The sequence below is a fragment of the Gavia stellata genome, chromosome 9 (assembly GCF_030936135.1).
Source record: "Gavia stellata isolate bGavSte3 chromosome 9, bGavSte3.hap2, whole genome shotgun sequence".
Lineage (NCBI taxonomy): Eukaryota > Metazoa > Chordata > Aves > Gaviiformes > Gaviidae > Gavia > Gavia stellata.
The window spans coordinates 32,033,426-32,054,437 of NC_082602.1; the positions used below are offsets into that span (position 1 = coordinate 32,033,426).

The 21,012-nt window shown below is 38.2% G+C and overlaps 1 protein-coding gene across 2 annotated transcripts in view; it reads right to left on the minus strand.

Annotated features, from left to right (window-relative positions):
• Window positions 1-21,012, minus strand: part of ABLIM1 (actin binding LIM protein 1) — a 133,739-nt gene that overhangs the window by 90,228 nt on the left and 22,499 nt on the right. For both annotated transcript variants that reach the window (XM_059820986.1, XM_059820987.1), the window contains exons 3-4: window positions 10,017-10,200; window positions 7,285-7,394 (exon numbers count right to left, since the gene is read on the minus strand). In XM_059820986.1, coding sequence (XP_059676969.1) covers window positions 7,285-7,394; window positions 10,017-10,200 — 294 coding nt within the window. The remainder of the gene's footprint in view (window positions 1-7,284; window positions 7,395-10,016; window positions 10,201-21,012) is intronic.

Here is a 21,012-nt window from a genome sequence, read left to right on the forward strand (position 1 = left end):
TTATTATAAAGAAGGAATGAAAATACCCATCCCTGTAAAATAAGAAATAGCTGGGTAAATGGAGGCTACTCAAGTAATTTAGCCATTGTTATGAAACATAAGCAAGGACTAAAATTTATCCAAGAAAGCAATTCAAATTATGAAAATGCCTCAAAAATTGCAAACATTCTTCAAAAGAATAAATGTCCTTGGAGTAATCACAAAAATGGGCCAGTGTCATTGGAAGGATTTATCAAGGGAAGAGCTGCGTATTCTTAGGCGTAATCTAATGGCATTTGCCAGAAAGGAACTGTGCTTGGGTTTGCACAATTTCTCTGAATTTTGTATCATTTCATGCATGTTGATTTGCTTGTTTTATTCTTAAAAAGGGGGGAAAGGGAAAATTTTAGACCCACTGTATGCTCAATACATTAAGTCATAAATGTAATTACCCTGCAACATCATTACAATCAAATTTAGATTAAAGTAAGGAGAATTAAATACTGATATTTAAAAATCAAGGACTTCATTTAAAATCAGAATTTTAAAGTTTAATTTTAATTAAATCAAAGTTAAAAATGCAGATGGGATCTGAAAACACAGAGAAGAAACTTGCTCTCCTTTTCCTATCTATTAATACATTTGAGTATAAGATCTGCCACTTTTAAAATCTTTAAGGACATGGTGATCCAAAGTAAATAGTTTTATAAGCTACAGATCCTTGACAAATCAGCAGTTCCAGAATTAAAATATATTTTAATGCCTTTACTTTCCTCATGTGTCCAACAGATTTCAGGTAGTTTCTGAAATTAAAAAAAAAATCCACAATGCTATTTTATGCATTCTAATTGAATTTAAATTTCCATTCAAATAGAGATTGACATAAATCATGAGCAAAAATAGTCATCAGGGAAAAAATATAGATATTAAAGAATATGATGAATTTATGCAGAGCTATATTAGTTTAAGTAAATGTGTACAGATATGGAGTATCCTCATGCTTATCAATTGGCCTTTTATAATTAAAAATCTAAATGTAAAACAAGGTTACAATCAATTATTCTAACCAAGGTTTTCCTGGGTTCTTAGGTGAACCATGATTAAAATCAGTGATTTAAATCACAGTGTTTGAAATCAATCCACAGTGATGTCTGTGGTATGTCTTGAGTCTGTGGTAAATCAAAAAAGAGATATAGGACTACATGAGCCCCTCTGTCAAATCCCCAAAATTGTCAACTGAATTTCCAGTACCTAAACATAGGTATGCAGGCTTGAATGCCACAGAAATATGTGAATGCTTCTGTATCTTTAGCACATAAACCAGAGATTATGAAACGAGAAAATCTGTGTGTTATGGCACACAAAAAATACTAAACCCATAAGATTGAAAATTATACACAGGATTTTTAAAATCGTATTTTTAAAATACATGTTCAAAACCAAAATTGTTGAGCCCATCTAAGTTCCCCAGTGCATTCTCTGTTTATGGATATTGTGAGTGTGTATCCTGTAAGGCAAAACTGGGCTCAGTGTCTTACACTAAGGCCTATCCACATCTGTGTCAAGTATTTGTACAATACCTTTATATACTATGTAGCTTTGACACACAGTGTGAAATTGTAGGATATTTCCTAAGAATGCGCTCAAAATCATGTGTTGGATGTTGCTTAATACCCTTTAAAGCCAAAAATCACTGCAGATATAGCTTGCTTACAAATAGCCAGCCAGCTCTTCACCTGCACTTTTTAAGTCTTTGGTATGGACTTGGAGGAGTTTTCAGACAGCTCAGGAAAGCAGGATAAAGAACAAAATAATGTGGCTAAACAGTTACAAATTCTAGCTGCAGACTTTTCAGAAGAACTATGTTTAAAAGGAATTTTGCATCCATTTTATCCACTCAGCTAACCTCTAACGGAGAAGTTGTGGTGCCTATAAATCAGCTCAGACATTATTTCTGAATACTGGCAACAATCACCTATATCTCCATCTAATGAAAGGACAGTTATGTCCCGAATATAAAACTGCGTTAAGAATTAGAGAGTCTTTAAAGGAGGACTGCAAAGCAAATTTGCTTCTTCTCCATTCTGATGCTTTGTTGTTTCAAAAACAACCTCAATTCCCCACAACTTTCTGGGCAGTGAGGCGAAAGATGATTCCCATTTTTTCCTGCCCACCTTTTTTTTCAACAGGTAAGGTATGTTGGCTCTGCTCTAGTTCAGCATTACCAGAAACCTTGTTGGAATTTTCAGGTATTTACTGGGAGCTTTACTGCATCTTATTTGAAGAGATAAGGCTATTGAATAATTAACAAAGATATCTTTCTCCCACAAGTTCATTAAGCTTATTATTTATATCACAATAGAGCTAAGATCCCCAGTTGTGAGCCAGAATCCAACTCTGTTAGACTCTGTACTGATAGGCATAAAAGCATTTGTCCCAGAGAACTTACATTCTTTGAACCAGAACATAATGTGCAAATCAGGCAAGGACAAACATACAGAGCAGTTTTTTCCTACCTGTCTAGAAAGCCCACTTTTCATCTGAAACACAATTTCTTAATTAGTTCATGCACATCACTAAAATGATCCAATCTTTCAGCAAAAAGGTAATCAGAAATAACTAAAACTTTCTTACCAGCACCCAGACAAGGAACCAACAGAGAAAGTGCTCAATCTCAGGTAGAGAAATAACATAACATTCTTATTACTGAAGTGCTTTACTGTGGAAATAGTGAAGTGGAATGCTTAAGGGAAATATGTCTGTTTGAGGAAGACAGAAATGTGTTAAACTGTGTTCAGAGACACTTAGTCTCTTCAGAATTTCAAAGATGATCCCTGAGCCAGGAGGCTGCTGGTTTGAGTTCCACCAGCACAGACTGCTGGTACCACCTCATGCGCCTACCCCAAGTGTGGAAGATCTCTCTAAGGCTGCTCTGCTCTCAGCTGTACTTTCCACGACACCTCTTGCGCATTCAAGAAGAAATGCAAGCCAGCATGGTACTTTATAAAAACGAAGATCTGACTAAACCAGGGATTTTTATATTCAAATGTCCACATCAGTTCACTTACCAGCTGCCTTGGTGAGAATTCACTGATAAAATGATACTTCACCTAAGGGAGACGTATCAAAGAGGGTAAGCTGTTAACGTGGCCAATCTACTTGCCTCTCCTTCACACACTAATGCGAATAGAAACCCAGAGAGTGCGTACCCTCAGTCACTACTCATTTGGCCACTAGGGGAATAGAACAGTTTGAGATGCTGGAGGCTGGAAAGACGTATTATACAGCTCACGCTACTCTTTCAAAGGTACCTAACCCTAAACGGATGAAGAACAAGGATTTAGGCAGACTTTTGGTTCTTTAATTTCTCTGTACACAAGTTAAAACCACATAAATTTTCTAATTTTTATGACTTCGGCATCAATAGGTTAAGACTCAGGCAGTAGCACAGTACTTAGGACTGCATCATCTAAGCACCATACCATCTTCAATTTGCTTATAACCACAACATACTAGTAAGCTACGGCAGTGCTATTTTTTCATTTTGCTGGTAAAGAACCGACGCTTGAAATTGAAGTACCTACCCTGATATATAAAACATGTATGGAAAAAAACAGAAAGCTACACTCAGAATTCCCAGGTCAAAGGGAATCACTCCTCAGACAACATGGAAACAATAAACCATGAATCCCCAAACAACATAAAATAATAACAGTAACAACAATAACAACAAATTCAAAAGTTTGACTTTGTCTTTGACTCTTTTTCACTCTAAATTACAGCATGAAATTAGGAAAAAACCCACATAATCTGCAGATTTTTAAAGGTGGGCTTCAGAAACATTCCATGCAATACAAAATGCTGAGGGATGGTGAAATGAGGCTGTCATATACGGAACAGAGATACAATACAGGAGATCTTTATTACAAGAAGGTAAAATGGGAGGGATGGGGGGGGGAGGTGTGTGTAAGCAGGGCATCCATCGCCAAATAGCCAAGCACATCAGTTGCAGTCTTGCCTATAATTTAGAAATAATAGATGCCCATACAACTGCTTCTCTGGAAAGACAATATGGACCATAACAAACACAGGTGTGTTAGCATGTAGCTAGAACACAATAGAACACAACAGAAAGTAGAAAGAGATTAAGATAGGCAATCATGATGTTGTATACAAAACCTGGACACCGTTTAAAACATAAATAGTAATTACTGGGTTACATTACTTATATTACTCCTTTATCAGGACCCAAAGAAAATAAATTCTTGTCTTTGGCAGAATCTTGAAAACCCTGAACTATCCAAGCCATCAACATGACACTTTTAGTCAGTGTTGTCTAGTTGTCCCCTGCTTCTGTGCTGCTCTACATCTGTCCCAGTCACTTTGCTTTACAGATCACATCTCATTTATTGAACTGTCATATGACATAAAACAATCACAAAAAAGAACACCACCCATTTCATTTGTGTGCCAAGCTATTTACAGGTATTTGGTATGAGATTTCCTGCTGAATTAAATGAATGAATGAAAATCCCAAAGCTAGTGCACTGTGTACATCTAGCAGTGTCTAAGGAATAGGGTTGACTAAATTATGAATTATGATTACTCTATAGCATCTGTATACTGAAAAAGAATGTCTTAGAAAATTAGAATAAAAAAAGGATTCACTGAAATGGTTCTTCAATAAAATAGCTATAATTATTCCAGGTAATATATGTGCAGTGGAAGAAATATATTATTAATATAAATAAGGTAAATAAGTACCATGGACGCAACCAATATGAAACAAAAGAGGAAAATCAGTTATTCAGTATTTTTGCTTCTGATTTTCATTGGTGTGCACTATAAAAGAGTGTAACAATATTCAGGTTCATGTTATTCAAGATGTTAACCCCTGTATTTAGAGGCATTTGATTTTCTTTGAAATCATGCAAGAAAAGCTGTCAATAAGCCTTTCATTTATGTGAAGTAACAGACATCAGAAAACCGCATGTCAACATTAATGCAGACATTCTAGTGGATAGAAGGCTTCCTTTTACATTACATAAGCCAATCAAACCCGATATACTTTCAGTCTATTAAATTTCCTCACTTCCAACTTTGTTTTAAGGAAAGCCTCCTCTAGTAATCTACTTTGAAGTAATCAGGGGAAACTGACAGCAATACAGGTTATAAAACATAGTATGCATAGTATGAATGAAATTCTCTTCTGAAAGAACTTGCATTAAAAAAACATCCTTTCAAACAAGGGCAAAGCATTAGAAAAAAATTGATGTGTCTGATTCAGCCAGCAGGAGAGACGTGGAAGCAATCTCGAACAGCTTACACTCATTAAAACTTACTCTTCAGTGTCAGCAAGAAAGACTTCTCCATATCTAAGTCAACTTCTGCACAAAGCTAAAGCAGCAGCTGGCATATCTTTGAAGACAGAGGACGCTTCATTAGTATTCTTTTAATTGAGTTTTTCTGAACTTATAAACACATGCTGACCTCACTTTTATTTGTCTGTTTTGGAGAGTTTTGCTCTAAAATGACGAGAAACTCTATACTATATCTTCCTACAAGTTTTTCTGGATAAAAGAACAAGGTGCCCAGTGGCGGGTAGCAGAATTTGAAGTAGTGCACTCTAAACTATTAAGAGCAGGAGCTCTCTTGCTGTGTGTATTGTTAAGACAGTTTGCCCAGCAGGACCCAATTCTGATTAAAAAAAAAAATACAAATCTCATCACAAGTAGCAGTGAAGATTGTTTTATAATCCTTGCTACCTACAGCTTCAGTGCAGAACCCAAAAAGCAATTCAAGCAGATACTATGGCTGTCAGGAAGTGACTCTCCAGCTCTTTGCTCACCACCAGACAACTTTAGCCCATCATTTTCTAGGGGTATTTTGGCACCTGGAGTCATGTATCCAGGAAGCAGCCACACTGCTGGACAAGTGTGCCACTTTTTAAGAACCAGATGTAGCGTGATCCAGATACTTCTATCATTGAACACCAGTTGTTTGGGAACCAGTGCTGTGACACACTGAGAAAAAGAACGTCAGTACTGTCCAAGGTCCCTATGCCTTGCAGTTCCTTCCCAGTTATGCCTCCTAAATATCAGTAATTCAAATACAATTTCCACATCATTCCTTTGTCTCAGAAGGATTCTCTGGATGCCTGAAGTACCTCATACATTTCTATGTTGGTTTGTAAGTCTTTTAAGGCTTTTTTTCAGGTTCCTAAATTCTTCCTTAACTGATTAGGCCTGTGCATTTTCAGCTCCAAATCTACAGTTATAATGCAAAAGTATCACTTAACAGACAGAAAGGCATGATAACAAAAAAAGTATCTCATTTTCCATTTCGCTAAGCATCTGATTACATGTTCTCAGGCAAATCAGATAAATTCACTTGACTCATCCGCTAAACATAAACATTATTCAACTTTGCCCTAACATTGCACTTTATAATCCTAGGATCTCAAAGCCAAGTACCAGTACAAGATACACAGTGTCTCCCTGAAGGAAACCAACATTGGAGGAAAACTACCTAGTGTAGCTATTTGGAATTATAAAACTATACTGGGTAAATCATTACAGATCAGAGTGCTGAGTACAATCCAGCAGTCAGAGAAAGAATCAGAAATCCCCAAAGATTTAAAAAATTAACTAGAGTCAGAGATTAATATCAGTAATTTAACAAATTATCTTTTAAACTCATTAAAACACAACAGCAAACCAAGTTAATTTCCCTCCCAAACTTTCTTCGTTCTCTCTCTTTCCCCTTAACTTGCTTTCTCTTGTTTTTATAATGGTTTCTTGAGGTTCTGATCACAGTATCATTGTGGTATCAGTCCACTGGAGGCATAATCCTGGCGATACTCCTTTTAAAGGATAATTTAATTAAATTAAAATGTTAAACAGTAGAAGAAAATTAATTTCCTCTGACTTTGTTCTCTTTTGAATACTTAAACTTGTGCAATTCTACATGAAGAAAATGGAATCTATCAACTCTGAAACCTCAGATTTCATCAAGTACTTTTCCAGTGCCTATAAAAGAAAAATCAGACCTTTTAAAAATCCAGTCATTGGGGAAAAGTAATTTGTTCATATTGAAATATTTAAGTCTCTCTTTCCACCTGTAGTACCAGCCCAAAAAAAAAAAAAAAAAAAAAAGAAAAGAAAAAGAGAGAGTTCCCAGAGATAGTTTGCATTTCTAAAGGTGAAGAAAAATAAAAAACACCCAAAAGATTGCATTAAGTTAGTTTCAACCAAATGTTGATCAGCCTGGGAAGGTGAGTCTTCAGAAAGAAGATGGCATACTTACTGCTTGAGGCAGACAATTCTTTTGGACTGGAGGACATTGGCTGAGCACACATCTGACAGAGACAGTCCCTTCCATTAAAGGTAACTCGATCGCCTGGTGGAAATGGACGCCTGGAGAGTTAAAGAGAAAAATTAATTTCAGCAAAGGTTATTCCAGAAATTTTCCTCTGTTCCCTATGCCTTGATTCTGCTGCATTCCCCCAGTGCAATCAGTATTTTACAGAAACTCAGGCCAAATAGTTTCTGCAATGTGGCCTTGGCAAAGCCAGGCACTGGAAGAAATCCAATCTCTGGATGTAAGCAGAGGAGAGGTTAGACTTGCCTTGTATTTTGGTTTAAAAAAGCTATCAAACATACTTTATCTAAAGAGAGGACGACAGTGAAATCTGCTTAGACACAACAGCTACATTTATGATGGTCTCAGCGTGATGTTGTGGGTAGCAAATGGTACAGAAGAGAACTCAAAGGAAGAATCGCAATTGGTCTTGATGCTAGTGAAGGAATGTGGAGCTAGTCACTCATTAATACACTAATTTCATCTGTATTCAGCAATGAAATATATGACTATATTACAGTGGATGTGGCAGTTTGCAAAAAAATGAAATGTTATCTACATTCACTCTCCTAGAGCTTTGAAACAGGTATCTACATTACAGAACCACCACTGTCATTGCTACCTGTGCAGATGGTGTTAGGAGAAAGGTAAAGGCTGAATGGACTACGGAAGTTTGAGATTATTTGCTGAGCCAACAAAATGTTAGGAATGTGTGTTAGGCAGAAACTGACATTGCTGTTGACTTTTATTTGGTGTATAAAACAGAGGATGAATAACATTTTGTATGAGCATTTCACTAAAATGAGAAGGTTCAGTTAACTCCAAATCTTCAGTAAGTAGCTTTAGCTGCTGAGTACAGAGCCCCCTACAGCACACCTCACTCTAAAATTGTGCTTAACAAATGAACATCTGCTTGTTTCCACAACACAAAATGTTTAAGGCATTGTTCAGTTTCCTTTCCACTGCCACTCCTAAGTTCGCCATAAATAAATCAGCAGCAATATTGCATTTCATGAATCTATTCCGACGACTCCTCTTTTGTTCATTCAACATAAAAAGATTGATGCAAGTCAATGTACAGAAAATTGATGTCATGTTTCATACTATATCATGCACTTTCACACTGTTCTTAGGAAATAAAACTGAAACATACACATCATATGATTACCAACATGCAGTAAGTTCATCCACTAATACTATTTAAAACCAAATGGAAAACCGATCAAAATACTTTCAAGAGAAAGTATTGAAAGGTCTTGAAAAATGTGCCAGGCTATAGGACAAAGCACTTAAACTGCTCATCAGAGATAGCTATGAAAGATCAGGGTAGCACCTGACAAGTCTGCCACACTAATACCCAGATGCATCACATGACAAGGTACCATCACAGTACATAGATTCCTTTCTTGTTCATGTCATCCTCCTGCCTTAAGTTTCAGACAATTCGATTGCTGTAAGATTCTAACTTCCGGAGAACTCCACTGTCCTATTTCCCTCCAAGACTACAAAGGAACAGGCCCTGTCTTTTGGGTCCTCCCTCCCTAGGAAATCTACCTACATCTCTATCTGCTGCTCTTTATGTGTCCCTCAGGCATTACACTGAAACTTATTTAAGAAAAGTTCCATTTTGCTTGCAGGGCTCAGGACTGCAGAAATAAACAATCTGATGGCCATCTTAACTCCAGCTTAGTAAATAGTAAGTATACACATAACACAGTTGGCTTTCTGTAGAGTCATCATGGCACTATAATATCACTTTGCTTTCACTTTATGTCTAGAAGATTATTTTTATTAATATAAAAATGTGCCACTACTATAAAAACCTACAGAAGCTTTATTTCCCCTAGTGTATCCAACATATTATACCGATCACCACAGCAATAAGGTACATGCTAAGACAGCCTAAATTTTAGCATAGTCTCAGTGCCTAGAGCCAGCTAGTAGAGAACACTATGCATAGGGACTTTGGGTTGATTTTAGTCTGTAAAGTTCAGCTGAGATTTTCAAGTACAGAACTGCTCAAATGAGCAGGCTATGAGATCATGTGGAAGATTTCCCCTAAATTCTAAATTAATATCTTAGTGAGAGTTTAAACAAAAATACAAGTTAAAAATGCCACCTTTTGTCCCACCCACACAGCCTCAGTTAACTTCATTTTATTCCCTGTAGAACTGAAGACTGGTTCTCTTACTGGGGACAAGAAATAGTATTTGGGAAGAAGGAGGGGATCCCAGTTGTCCCAAAGCTATGCATTCTTCCATGATGTGAAAATGAGTCTACAGTATCTTTTGAATTAACTGTTCTTATAGCCCAAATGACTTCTCTATGGTAGCATCCAGAATTTTGCTTTACCTCATTTCTCCCTTCAAGCTGGGCTGATCACCTGAACTCAACTTAACTCACATCCATTATCTCAACTGTAAGCCTGATATTTAATTCTTTCATATGTGAGAGTAACTTTCTGAGAACAGGGAACTATAAGTAACAGAGAAGCTGTGTTCCCCAAATAAGTGAGTGGTAATTTGAAGACCCTCAAAGTCAGACTTGCAGCAGATCTTTTCCAATCAAATGCTTCCCAAAGAGAAATATTTCTTGAGACTTGTGTCTCATGGTGATACGTTTCTCCCTGTTTTCCTTGTGCTGGGTTCACACCGTGTTAGTTGAAAGGGGTGACTTACTTGCAAACAGTACAGGCAAAGCAGCTTGGATGGTAAGTTTTTCCCAGAGCTGTCACTACTTCGCCTTCCACGAACTCCCCACAACCGTTGCAGCGGGTACCATACATGCGCTGGTAATCCAAGGTGCAAAGATATTCCCCGTTCTTAATGAAAAAGCCTCCTTGTGCCAAGTCACAGCCACACACTGGAAGAAAAAAACCACACAGATAGATTGGAAAAATATACCTACTAAGGATGTCAGCAACAATCTATGCTGCCGACAAATGAGACGACCCTGGTGGTCTTGCTCCCTTCTATCAGATTTTTGCTTTCTCTTCCTGTCACCACCTGCCTTTACATCCCAGGATATGGTTGGTATTCTCTGGCTACAAGAGAGCTTGTAATAAAGACTTGCCTTGGAGGAGTTTGTATAATCATAACTTTCATGTGCTTGGTCCTCACCAAGACCTCAGTAACCTCCAATCATCCAGTTAATCATGTTATCACAGTTACTTGTACCAATGCAATCTTGCTTTCACTTATGGGACTGAAGGATAAGCAGAAGATACACTAGCATACATTTTTCCTGCAAGCACGTGCTTTATTTTAAGAAGCTTTCAAGGTGCTGCATCTTTTTGAAACAATGAATATTTTAGAAATGCATGGTTTAGATTAACTCCTCCAGTCCCCAGATAACACTGAACTGCTCCACCATCGCTGCATTAATACTTTTCATTTTGCTTTAAAAAGTATGATCTTCAAAATATTCGGGTTGATTTTACAGTATTAGTTTAGATATAAATACTGGGAAAAAGCTGCAGTGAGGACAATCAAGCATTAAGAATCTAGCTACATCTCCACTATATACACTTCATGATATATACAGCCAAACCATACAACAGTATATTGGATACTGAATAAAGCAAATAGGAATAAACAGTATTTCCCACCTGTATTCTGAACAAATTAACGTCTCAAGAACTACTATTACCTTTGAGTGCCTAATCTGCATTGGTCTTCTGGTCAGTCTTTCACATACTATACTCTCTGTACTTCATGGATTAAGGTAAACAGCTCTAATATTTGCATATAGACTTGTGTCCACGTACAACTTTATTGGGAAAGATAACTGTATCAATAAAAAGGTGAAGGACCAGTAAAGGACTGCTGTGACTTAGCAGTTTTTCAGTGTTAAATGCTTATTCACCCAAACCAAAACAACCAGGTGCCTGTTTTGCTTTAAGAAAATATTCATAGTGCTACATTGGCATTTCTGGTCAACACAGGAGACAGAAAACAATCCACTCCAGAACAGCCATGGGAGATGGGAGACTGAATTTCACACTCCTGCTTTAGCTTGGGTTGAACAAAGGACTTGAACCTATCTAACGTCCCGCAGTAACACCAAAAATACTACTTGCTTCATGCAACCTTTTAGAAGTCTTCTTTATTCACCTCAGTAAGAAAGCATAAATAGGAACTGCTAGATAAACAAATATATATATGACTGCTCCCAGGCATTTTGGTTTCAGCCACTCCTACTGCTCCTTTGTATATTGCTGTATCTGTGTAATTCAGTAAGAGAAAGTAGTCTTCACAGTGGTCTAGCATGCTAGTTTAACTGTTACTCCGCAAGCAATTCCATCTCATCCCTCTTCATAACATTCAAGTACATTCAGATCAAATATCAGAAATATCGAATATCAGAAATTCTGATTATTAAGGGAAAGTAAATAAGCAGCATTCTAGGTCCCTGCAGTTACAGAGTCCTTGAAAAATTAAAATATGAAATACAGAAAGGTTATCAGGGGAACTGGGTTCAATTCATCTCTCTGCCACAAATTCCAAACACGATGTCATATACAACATTCGTTCTCTGCCCCATTATAACGCACCTATTAGCGACCTGCCTTGAAATTGCAAGGTATTTGGGGCAGGGATGCAAATTCTCTGTGTTTTCCTGTTGCCAAGCCTCAGAGGTCTAATGAGTGTTACTGTAACAATAATTAATAGAACAACAATAAACAGAATGCACTAAAATGCAACTTAGAATTGAAGCAGTATCAGTGCTAGCATTCTTCTGGTTTCAAATTTCTGCATAGAACAGTGTTAATATTTCATGTGCAAACAAATTACATTTCATGGTGGCATTAAATCCACAAGCAGCCAAAACTCAATTATCAGTGACTTACTTAGGAGAATTACAGAGAACTATTGTTAAGGCTCTGTAACAATGCCACAAAATGCTCAAAAGCTGGTTTTCAGGTACACCTCCAGAAAAAAAACCTCTTTCATTCTTCTGTTTTTTTCTGCTGATCTCCATTTTGTTTAAAACGTTATTTTCAGACTAACAGTACTGTAACCATTAGGCAGAAAATACTGTGACCTCTACACGACATCACCACTTTACCTTTGTCTCTTCCTGAGTTGGGGACCATCTAGGCATATTCCACTGGAGGTCCAGAGGTGAAACCTAAGCCTAGTTACAATAGGTTTGCTTTTCTAAGTTACCTTTGATAGATCTTTACAATTAAATCATGGCGTAACTGAGAATTCTACTTTAATGCTTAAAAGTTGTTAGGTTTTACTTCAGTATACAGACTGTTAGATCCTGGGTTTACAGTGTATAAACTAGAGTATTGTCATGGAGTGGTCAATACTAGATGCTTCAGAAGCTGCTAAATTTCATGAAGAGCTGTGGAGTACTCATGTGTCTGTGCAAAAGTTTCTTCCTAACCTCCTTTAGTTTGTAATTTAGCTTGTAGCTTTAATGTCCAAGTCTATATATATTTCTGCTTCAAGCTGAAGGCACTCAGCATGCTGCTGGATCTGCCTCAGAAGCTGCATATGTGAACTCTCTGGCTCTTTACTATGGTCCCTAGTTCTACTAATGAGTCACCTTTTGAAAATCTCATTTAGTCATCATGGCTCTCTTTACCTGCCTAGGCAATGGGTCTAATAACGTAGGACGATCAAAAGTAACTTGCAGTGCAACCTCTGTTCTAGCCTCTTCTGAAAATCCAGCTTCAACGTACCATACAGAGGTCTGTGGCAGATCATCACTTGCAAAAAACACTACAAACTTGGAATGAAAGAGTTCATGCACTCACAATCACTATCCCTATCCACAATCACTATCCCTTTTGTGTGGCCACAGGGATTCAAGCCTAGCGATGAAAATGGTGGATAAAATTATTTCGAAAGTCTTTTAAAGACAGTAATTACTATTATTAAAAAGAAGCTCCCTCTATTGCCCTTTTCTTTATGAAGTTTCCTTTCCACCCAATCTCTTATTCTTTTTGTCAATAACTCAGAATGAGTTAAATTCTCATCCTGGCAAGTCACAAATTCAGGCATAAGCAGAACTGCTTATGATGTGAACCACCAGCAGATTCATCATCTTTGGCGTACTCGCAGCAGGAAGCACACACCAATCTCCAAGAATTAAAGACAAGTCCTGGCAACCCCACATTACAACGGATTTTTGCAGACAATTTAGCACATGTGTTCCCATCACTAATCACAGCTTTAAGCTACATGGATGAAACAAGGGTCACCCAGACTGTTAACATCCATGGTTGGAAAAATGCTGTTCCAGCAAGCTGCTTTCACTTTTAGTCAGAGATCAAATCAGAAAAGATGAACATGACTGTATCCACACTTGGTGTACAACAATGGATTTAAAAAGCTTTTTTTTTTTCCCTTTTTGCAACTGTACAGAAGTCATGGTTCTGACAACAAATCCCCTCAAGCTTAAACGTATTGCCTTAGCACACATATTTATGACCACTGTAGAAATACTACAGAAAAGACAGACCGCTTGTGATTGTTTTTATTAAAAAGAAAGACCATCTGCCCAGCATCATTCATGCCACAAACAGCAAAGGCAACGAAGAGAAATCAACTGTGATCACTACATACATACAATAAATCCCAATAGTGTGATCCAGGCAATTGCTGTGATACAAATATGGTATCATCAAAGCAAAACGAATACCAAAATGATGACAGTTAATAGGAAACATCAAATTATGTTCTTCTGTTTTTTCCGATGCTGATGGGAAAAACAACTTTGAAAGAATTAATCAGTGGAGCCAACAGCGATGCACAAACCATGCTTGAGAAGGTAAAAAGTGAGAGGTATTCTGTAAACATCTATCACATGGAAAGAGTTCTACAGGAGAGTAAGATTTCCCCAAGACCCTTCCTGCTTGATATGATGGAAGAAATTCTGGTTTACATGACCAGAATCTCCCTTCTGAAGCAGCAGACACCGGGGAGCATTTCTATTCCCTGAGGTACCACAAGCATAGAGACAAAAAAATAAGAATTTTTCTTTAAATAAAAAAAGAAAACCATTATCTTCAACAGCTCCTGGAGGAACTCAGCCTTTTTCTCAGTCTTTATATAAAAGGATTTCATATTCCAAACAGATGATCCTGCCTCTCTTGTGAATGGAATAAGCTGGAATACAGTCCTGCCTCAGGACTGTATGGAAAACACAGACCTACAAGCTTTTTCTCTCTTGAACTACTCTCTGGAGCTACTATTTTGCATCCTTGGAGCACAAAAAGAGCACTCAAGAGCAATCCAATTGCCTGTGATCTCTAAGGGACTCTAATCATTCTTAAGCTGAGTCACTTCCAAGCTTTAATGGTTATGATGAAAATGAAGAGATCAGATTTTTTCAAAGTGAATGAAAGTAGGATTTGACCCTACTGAGTATTATGTAGGATTTCCATAGGGTTATTGTCAGTGACAGTTTAAACACTAGGCCCTTAGTAAAATAACTCCATGTTGATGTTAAGTAAAAATTGTTTCAACACTGAAGAAACAAAACCACACAAGCAGACTCTATGAGCACGGGCTCTCAGTTTGCAGAAGTGAATACTATTCATTAATAAAAGTCTAATGACCTGCTTTGTCACCATGCATTAAATAAGGTGCAAATTCAATTTCCTGTTGGGGTTTTATTTCTTTCTTGTATTTCTAAGCTTCTTAGAATAATGGTGCTGTTCTCAAGCAGGGAAATATTCATACACCATTTATTTTGTAGGACATAATGGATTTCTTGTTTGAATGTAGGAAGGAATTTGGCAATGTTTCAGTTTATCATCTACATCTAAACAAATACGCAGGAAAAATCTGTTTCTTTTTTCTGCCTAAGAGAGAGCTTAACAAGACCTGTAAAGCAAGGTTCATGTTCTTAGTAAAGTTTAAAGTTTCCACATTTCAAATGAACTAAGTCTTCCTCTGCCTTTGTTTTATTCCTCTTATCAACAGTTTTCTTCATGGCATAACCTCCGGTTTCCTTAAGTCATTTAAAGAATGAATGTATGTCAAAGTATCACCAGAAGACCACATGAGAACTGTAAATCTCAGAAGCCATGTTGCAGCACTACCACTGCAGAATGATTACAAGGCACCATTAAGAAATTGCATACAGCTTTTTGCGAAAGCTGTAACAGAGATCCTGATAACTGTTTGTCACACTCATGTCACTGTAGATTTTTTTTGCCATACACTGATGAGATGCCTTTTGATCCAAGCTATTTGGAACTGTGTCCAGCATTCCCAGTGGTTCTGGAATCTCTTCTCATTTCAACAGATTGACTTTAGAAACAACTCTGGGAAGTCAAAAGAGCTTTATATACATGGAACAAATACGGGTGATGTTAAAATCTGCTTCGTTATCTAGACACCAGCTGGAAGAAAGGTTTAGCAGCTAAAATACCTCCTGAGCAAAATATGAGACAGCATTTCTCCCCTCTTCCCCTAAGCTGGTCTGGGATCCCCATGAGAAGCATCCTCTAGACTCCAGCCAGGCCCTTCTCCTCTTCCCTTGAAAACCCTTGACCCTCCATTTCAAACATCCTGCCTGCATGACTACTGAGTGCCACTGTCATTATGACACAAGTAATTTTCAGTGGGTTACTTGAGTGAAACCCCTAAGCCTTTAAAGTGAGCATTCGTTCAACTGAAGCCACTAGTGATGACTGAGTTTCAGATGAGCTCAGTTTTAACTTAATCAACATCCCAATCAACACCATGACACTGCCTTTAGTCCTACGAGGTCAGCTTTCATTGGTTTTCTCCTTAACACTGGAGATAGATACAAACCATACTGCACAGCAGAAACCTTCCTGTCCACATCTGACATGCATGTATTTCAGTCGTTCTAGCAGTCTAACAGACTGTAGCCAGTACCTGAGCTCAACAGCAAGCAAACAACAGCCATATATAATGTAGCAATGTGACAGCTTCCCAACTGAAATATCAATGGTTTGTGCACCAGGATGGAAACAATGGCAAGAATCATTCAACCATTTAAAACACCTTTCACATTGAACTAAGCACTAGCTGGAGATCAAAGTCATTTACGGGTCTGTGGGAAATGAACCTTGAAGAAAATGCAATCAGTGGAAAAATGTCAAAGTTTAGCCTGGGATAGCTTGGCTGTAACTATCTAGATGAGAGATCTCTCTAAAAAGATTATAAATAAGCAAACCAAAGATGTAAGAATAGAACAAAAACAAATCTACCTCATCCATAGACTTACGAAACAAGCCAGGCAAATGAAGGATATATGACAACAAACCCAAGCAACTTTTCATATTCTCCTAAGGATGCTCTTCCCCACTCATCAAGCACCTGTAAAGCATCCTGCTGGCCCTCTACTTTCAAAGGGATCCAGTAGCTTGTTAAAATCTGACATGGCATCTGTCAGCATTCATCAACATCAGCCAAGTAGTGCAATTAATTTCATTTTCTGTCAAATGTGTGGTCACTGAAAGAGACCTCAAGCCCAACTAAACTAAGATCAGTGTCAACCAATTGCCATTAATAGCATTAAAACCCCAAAAGCAAAACAAGGATCCACTTTAGAATGGGGTGAAACTGCTTGGGATTCTTTTCCTGTCAACATCTAATGCAAAAATTAACAATTCAGTGTTTTATATGAAAATAGAAAAAACAATTTTGAAAAAAAGATCCAAATAAAATGCAACATTGCTATTGAAAACAAGTAGAAGGGCAGTAAAGGGTCAGAGGATGGGAGAACAGTGTGAGATAGAACTATGGGTATAGTTTGAGCCCTACTGTCAAAGCCCACAGTCACCTCACCCAAGGTGCCTCTTGAGCAGGGAGCAAGGGTTCCTCAGGAGTTCTTACAGATAGAGAACAGTCTCTTACGGAGACTATTTTCCACAAGTGTTGACGATGACTGGTGGCTTTCGCTGCCAAGGGGTTGGATATAATTTAAAATCTGCTGCACCCCTGAAACAGCCCATTGCCATCCCAAAGGCCACTGCCACTAATGAGACAGAGCTCTCCCTGCTGCTTATGGGTTACAGGAAGGTTAGGGTCGTTTTGCAGGAAACCAGCCTATTCTACAGCAAACTTCCCAGGCCCTTACCTGAACCTGAAGTGAAATACCAATAGGAATCACTGCAAGAAAAAGAAGAGGCTTCAAGACACAGCAGCTAAGATGCAAATACAGAGGATGGCAGTTACTTTCACAGCTGCAACTGAGGCTTGCTTTCTTATCAAGCTACCTGAATGTGTGAATTCACATCTGAATCCCATTTCCTGTCATGGGAGAAATTTTAACCTCCGTTAACTTCCCAGGAACAGCAGAATCCCATTGCTCCCTGGATTTTCTAAACTGTTCAAACCTGATTTGCTGTTCTTAAACATGTTCTCACTGTCCCTCATTAGGTCTCCCTGTGCACACAGATAACAATGTGCCCCCCTTTTTGCTTTTTCACTTGATTTGTGTACTAATCTTTTCAGCAACAAGTATTTATCTTTCATTTTCACCCTTAAAATCTCAACTTACTCTTCCTCATTCCCTTCCATGGGACCTTCTACTGTGGGTAAAGGATGCCGAGTTGTAATCCTTCAAGTTCTTGAGTCAGATGCCCAAAGTCCTGACCATCCAAACCAGGATATTTTGACATTTCTGTCCTTTTTATTTGTATTCTGCTGTTAGAGCATTTCAGGTTCATATTTTCCAATGTTTTATATTTTAATGACTAGAAATGCCCTTTTCTTTAAATGAAAGTCGAGACAGTCAGGTTCAGGAAAAAAATGAAAATACAAACACTCTTGAGAACAATGAAAAGACTTAATAATGTTTAAGGCTGTTTCAATAACCAGGCTGAAAAGGGGAGTTCACAAGCTGGCAAGCAGAACCATGGCCTATTGAAAGAGAATTACAAGCCTGGAGAGCTTTTATATAAAGAAGGCTCTTTGGTTCAGTGATTCAGAGCTTCAAGGGACCTCGTATAATTTCCCGATGCTCAGGAAGGAGCACATTCTATCCACCAGTTACATTACCGTGTCCACAGATCAGTCGCTGTTTCAGAAGTATTTGTGGAAAAGCAGAGATCTTCTCAAACAGTGCTACAGACTACTACAAGAATGTCCTCATATTTAAACTTTCCATCCACTGACACTGAACTATTAATAGCACTAACTACCCAGCAGACAGTTTGCAGCCTCCTCCTGCTGCCACTGATGGCAGATCAAAGGTCAAAGAACTAATGATTTAAAACACATTCCAGCCTGTTGATACAGTGTCTGCTTACATGATCCTAACTTCTTCCCAGTCCTTCAAGGGAGGAAGATCCAGTTCAAAGTCAAAGATTACAGAGCATCCCAAAATCTAAACTTAGAAACCTTCCCCCTTCCCCGTCAAGCTCATTGAGCTACAGATGATGTAGCCTTGCAAAAGTCATCACATAAAGGAAACAGGACCGTGCCTGGAACCTAAACATACCACAAAGGACTCTGGAAGTACATGTTGATGTGGGCTTTCCTAAATAAGCTTGGAAGACATCTAACCCAAAAGAGGAAAATTAGCACATTTGTTCCATAATTAAGAAACTGCTTTATGCTGATTTATAATATTGTTTTAATAGAAGCTAAAAGTTTCTTCTCTGTGGGATACTCTGGGTTTGTGTAATGCTTCCTGTATGCCAAGACTTGGCTTTGCCTTATAATTAGCAAGAATATTAGCTGGCAATTGTCTTTTGATATCTGATATCACTATAGCATGTAAAACATTCATACACAGTGAAACATTTCCACCTGGCATAGCCTAATCAAATTACAGACATTTATGCCACATAGTGAGGACAACTTTAGGACATCACCCATATTCTCATGGCAGGATTGCTTATTTATGAGAGTATTTTTTTTTAGTTTAGGCTACCGTATGGAAGCTAACTATGTTTTCCAATTTATATTCAACATCAAGAACAGGGACACTGTCTACTCTTCGAAATATTCCTACCACAAATACTACGTTGTCTCGTTAAGATAATGCAACCTGTCTCTACACGTACGAAAATCAAGCTAGCTATAGTTTTACATTGTTACTGTGAAAGCTTAAAGTTTGTTCTGTTAAGCAATACACTGTATTGAAACCAGCATTTCCTTCTAACCCAGAAGATGAATCACAGGCTTAATAATAAAGTCTTATTATAGCAATTTTGCTAGCCTCAAAGTTTCCTCTCCTAGTACATGCAATAGGGTAAAATGAACTGTAATCAACTGACAATGATAGAAAATTATCATTTGTATCAGATCCCAACTTAAATTGAGATATTAAAATCTCTGCTCATGCACATCATAATTTAGGGCCTGATCCCACACACATTTACATATGTAGCAGACATTGCAGTGAATAGTCTTAGTTTTTCCAGAGAAGTTATTCATGTACATGGATACTTACAAGAAAAACTTTTTACTTCTTTATAAGCTACTAATTCATTCTTGTTAATGTTAAGGCTTATTAAAGGCAAAAAGTAGAACAATGAGATCTCCAGCTCAGTCTGTTCTCCCTCCAAACTCCTCATCTAACCCTCCCTCCTCTCAGCCTGATGGTAACCATTAACAATTTGGTATGGTAAGAGTAGTGTCCCCTGGGTAAAACAGAAATTAAAACTTATTTATTACAACTGGAGATAATGCAGAATCCAATTAAACTTGCATTTGTAACACACAACAGTGTAATTCCTTAGCAAGGTAAGTGACTGTTATAAAACAGCCAAAGACAACTCCTCTGAACAGTGCTCCTGGAGCTGTGCTTCTAAATGTGTCTCATCCCTCCCCAGCCCATCATTCCCCTGTTAACTCCAGCTCTGAGTCAGCTGCTGACTGCCTGAGATTCTTTGCCTATCAGGAAGCTAGCAGAGCTCACCTTCTAGGGGACAGGCCACACCATTTTCAGCGTTTTGGTTTTTTAACAGCTCTTATCTGGAGCCACAAATAGAACTAGCGAGCCTTGCCAGGCAGATAGGCCAAACCAGCTGTATACACTTGATTCTCAACAGGGAGGGAGTAACAGCTAGCTGCATCTTATCATGGGGGTATAAGAACACGTCAGTTGGTGGAGGTTTTACTTGTCATCTTTGTAGGGAAGCAGTTACTCTGTTCTGAGAAAGATTCCAGAGATGGACGCAGCACCAAACTACAGGGGAAGATGATTGTCTGATCACAAAACATGACACATGAGCATGTCCTGAGCTGGCTGATGCAGCATGGAGTGCAGCAACCACCACTGACATGCATGCCAGGCAATCATGGAGTGCCTATGCATCTTTGACATAACCTAGGGAAGCAGGATTGTGATCATATCAAATACGCTTAACAGTATGATGTAAACATAAAGTTGAGAGCAGGGAACAGGTTGACACCGAAACCCTGCTACTACACGACTAGTGTGACAGCTTTATGAGGAAATGGACTTTTTCCACATCTTCACTAGCCTATCAGACTAAGCCTATGGGTGAAAGTTTAAACATTTTCAGCAGGTATGACAGCGGTCAGACAAGTATGCGCTTGTCAAAGTATTTCACACCGTAGATGTATGAGTTGAAGTATCAAGAGCAAACTTCAGTATACAGAAAGGAGAAAGCTGCATCTACAGCTGGCTTGGCTGTCTGATACGTTCTGGTCCCAGTATCAGGAGTTGTTTCCTCTGGCTAACAACATACTGCACAAGCTGAAGGAG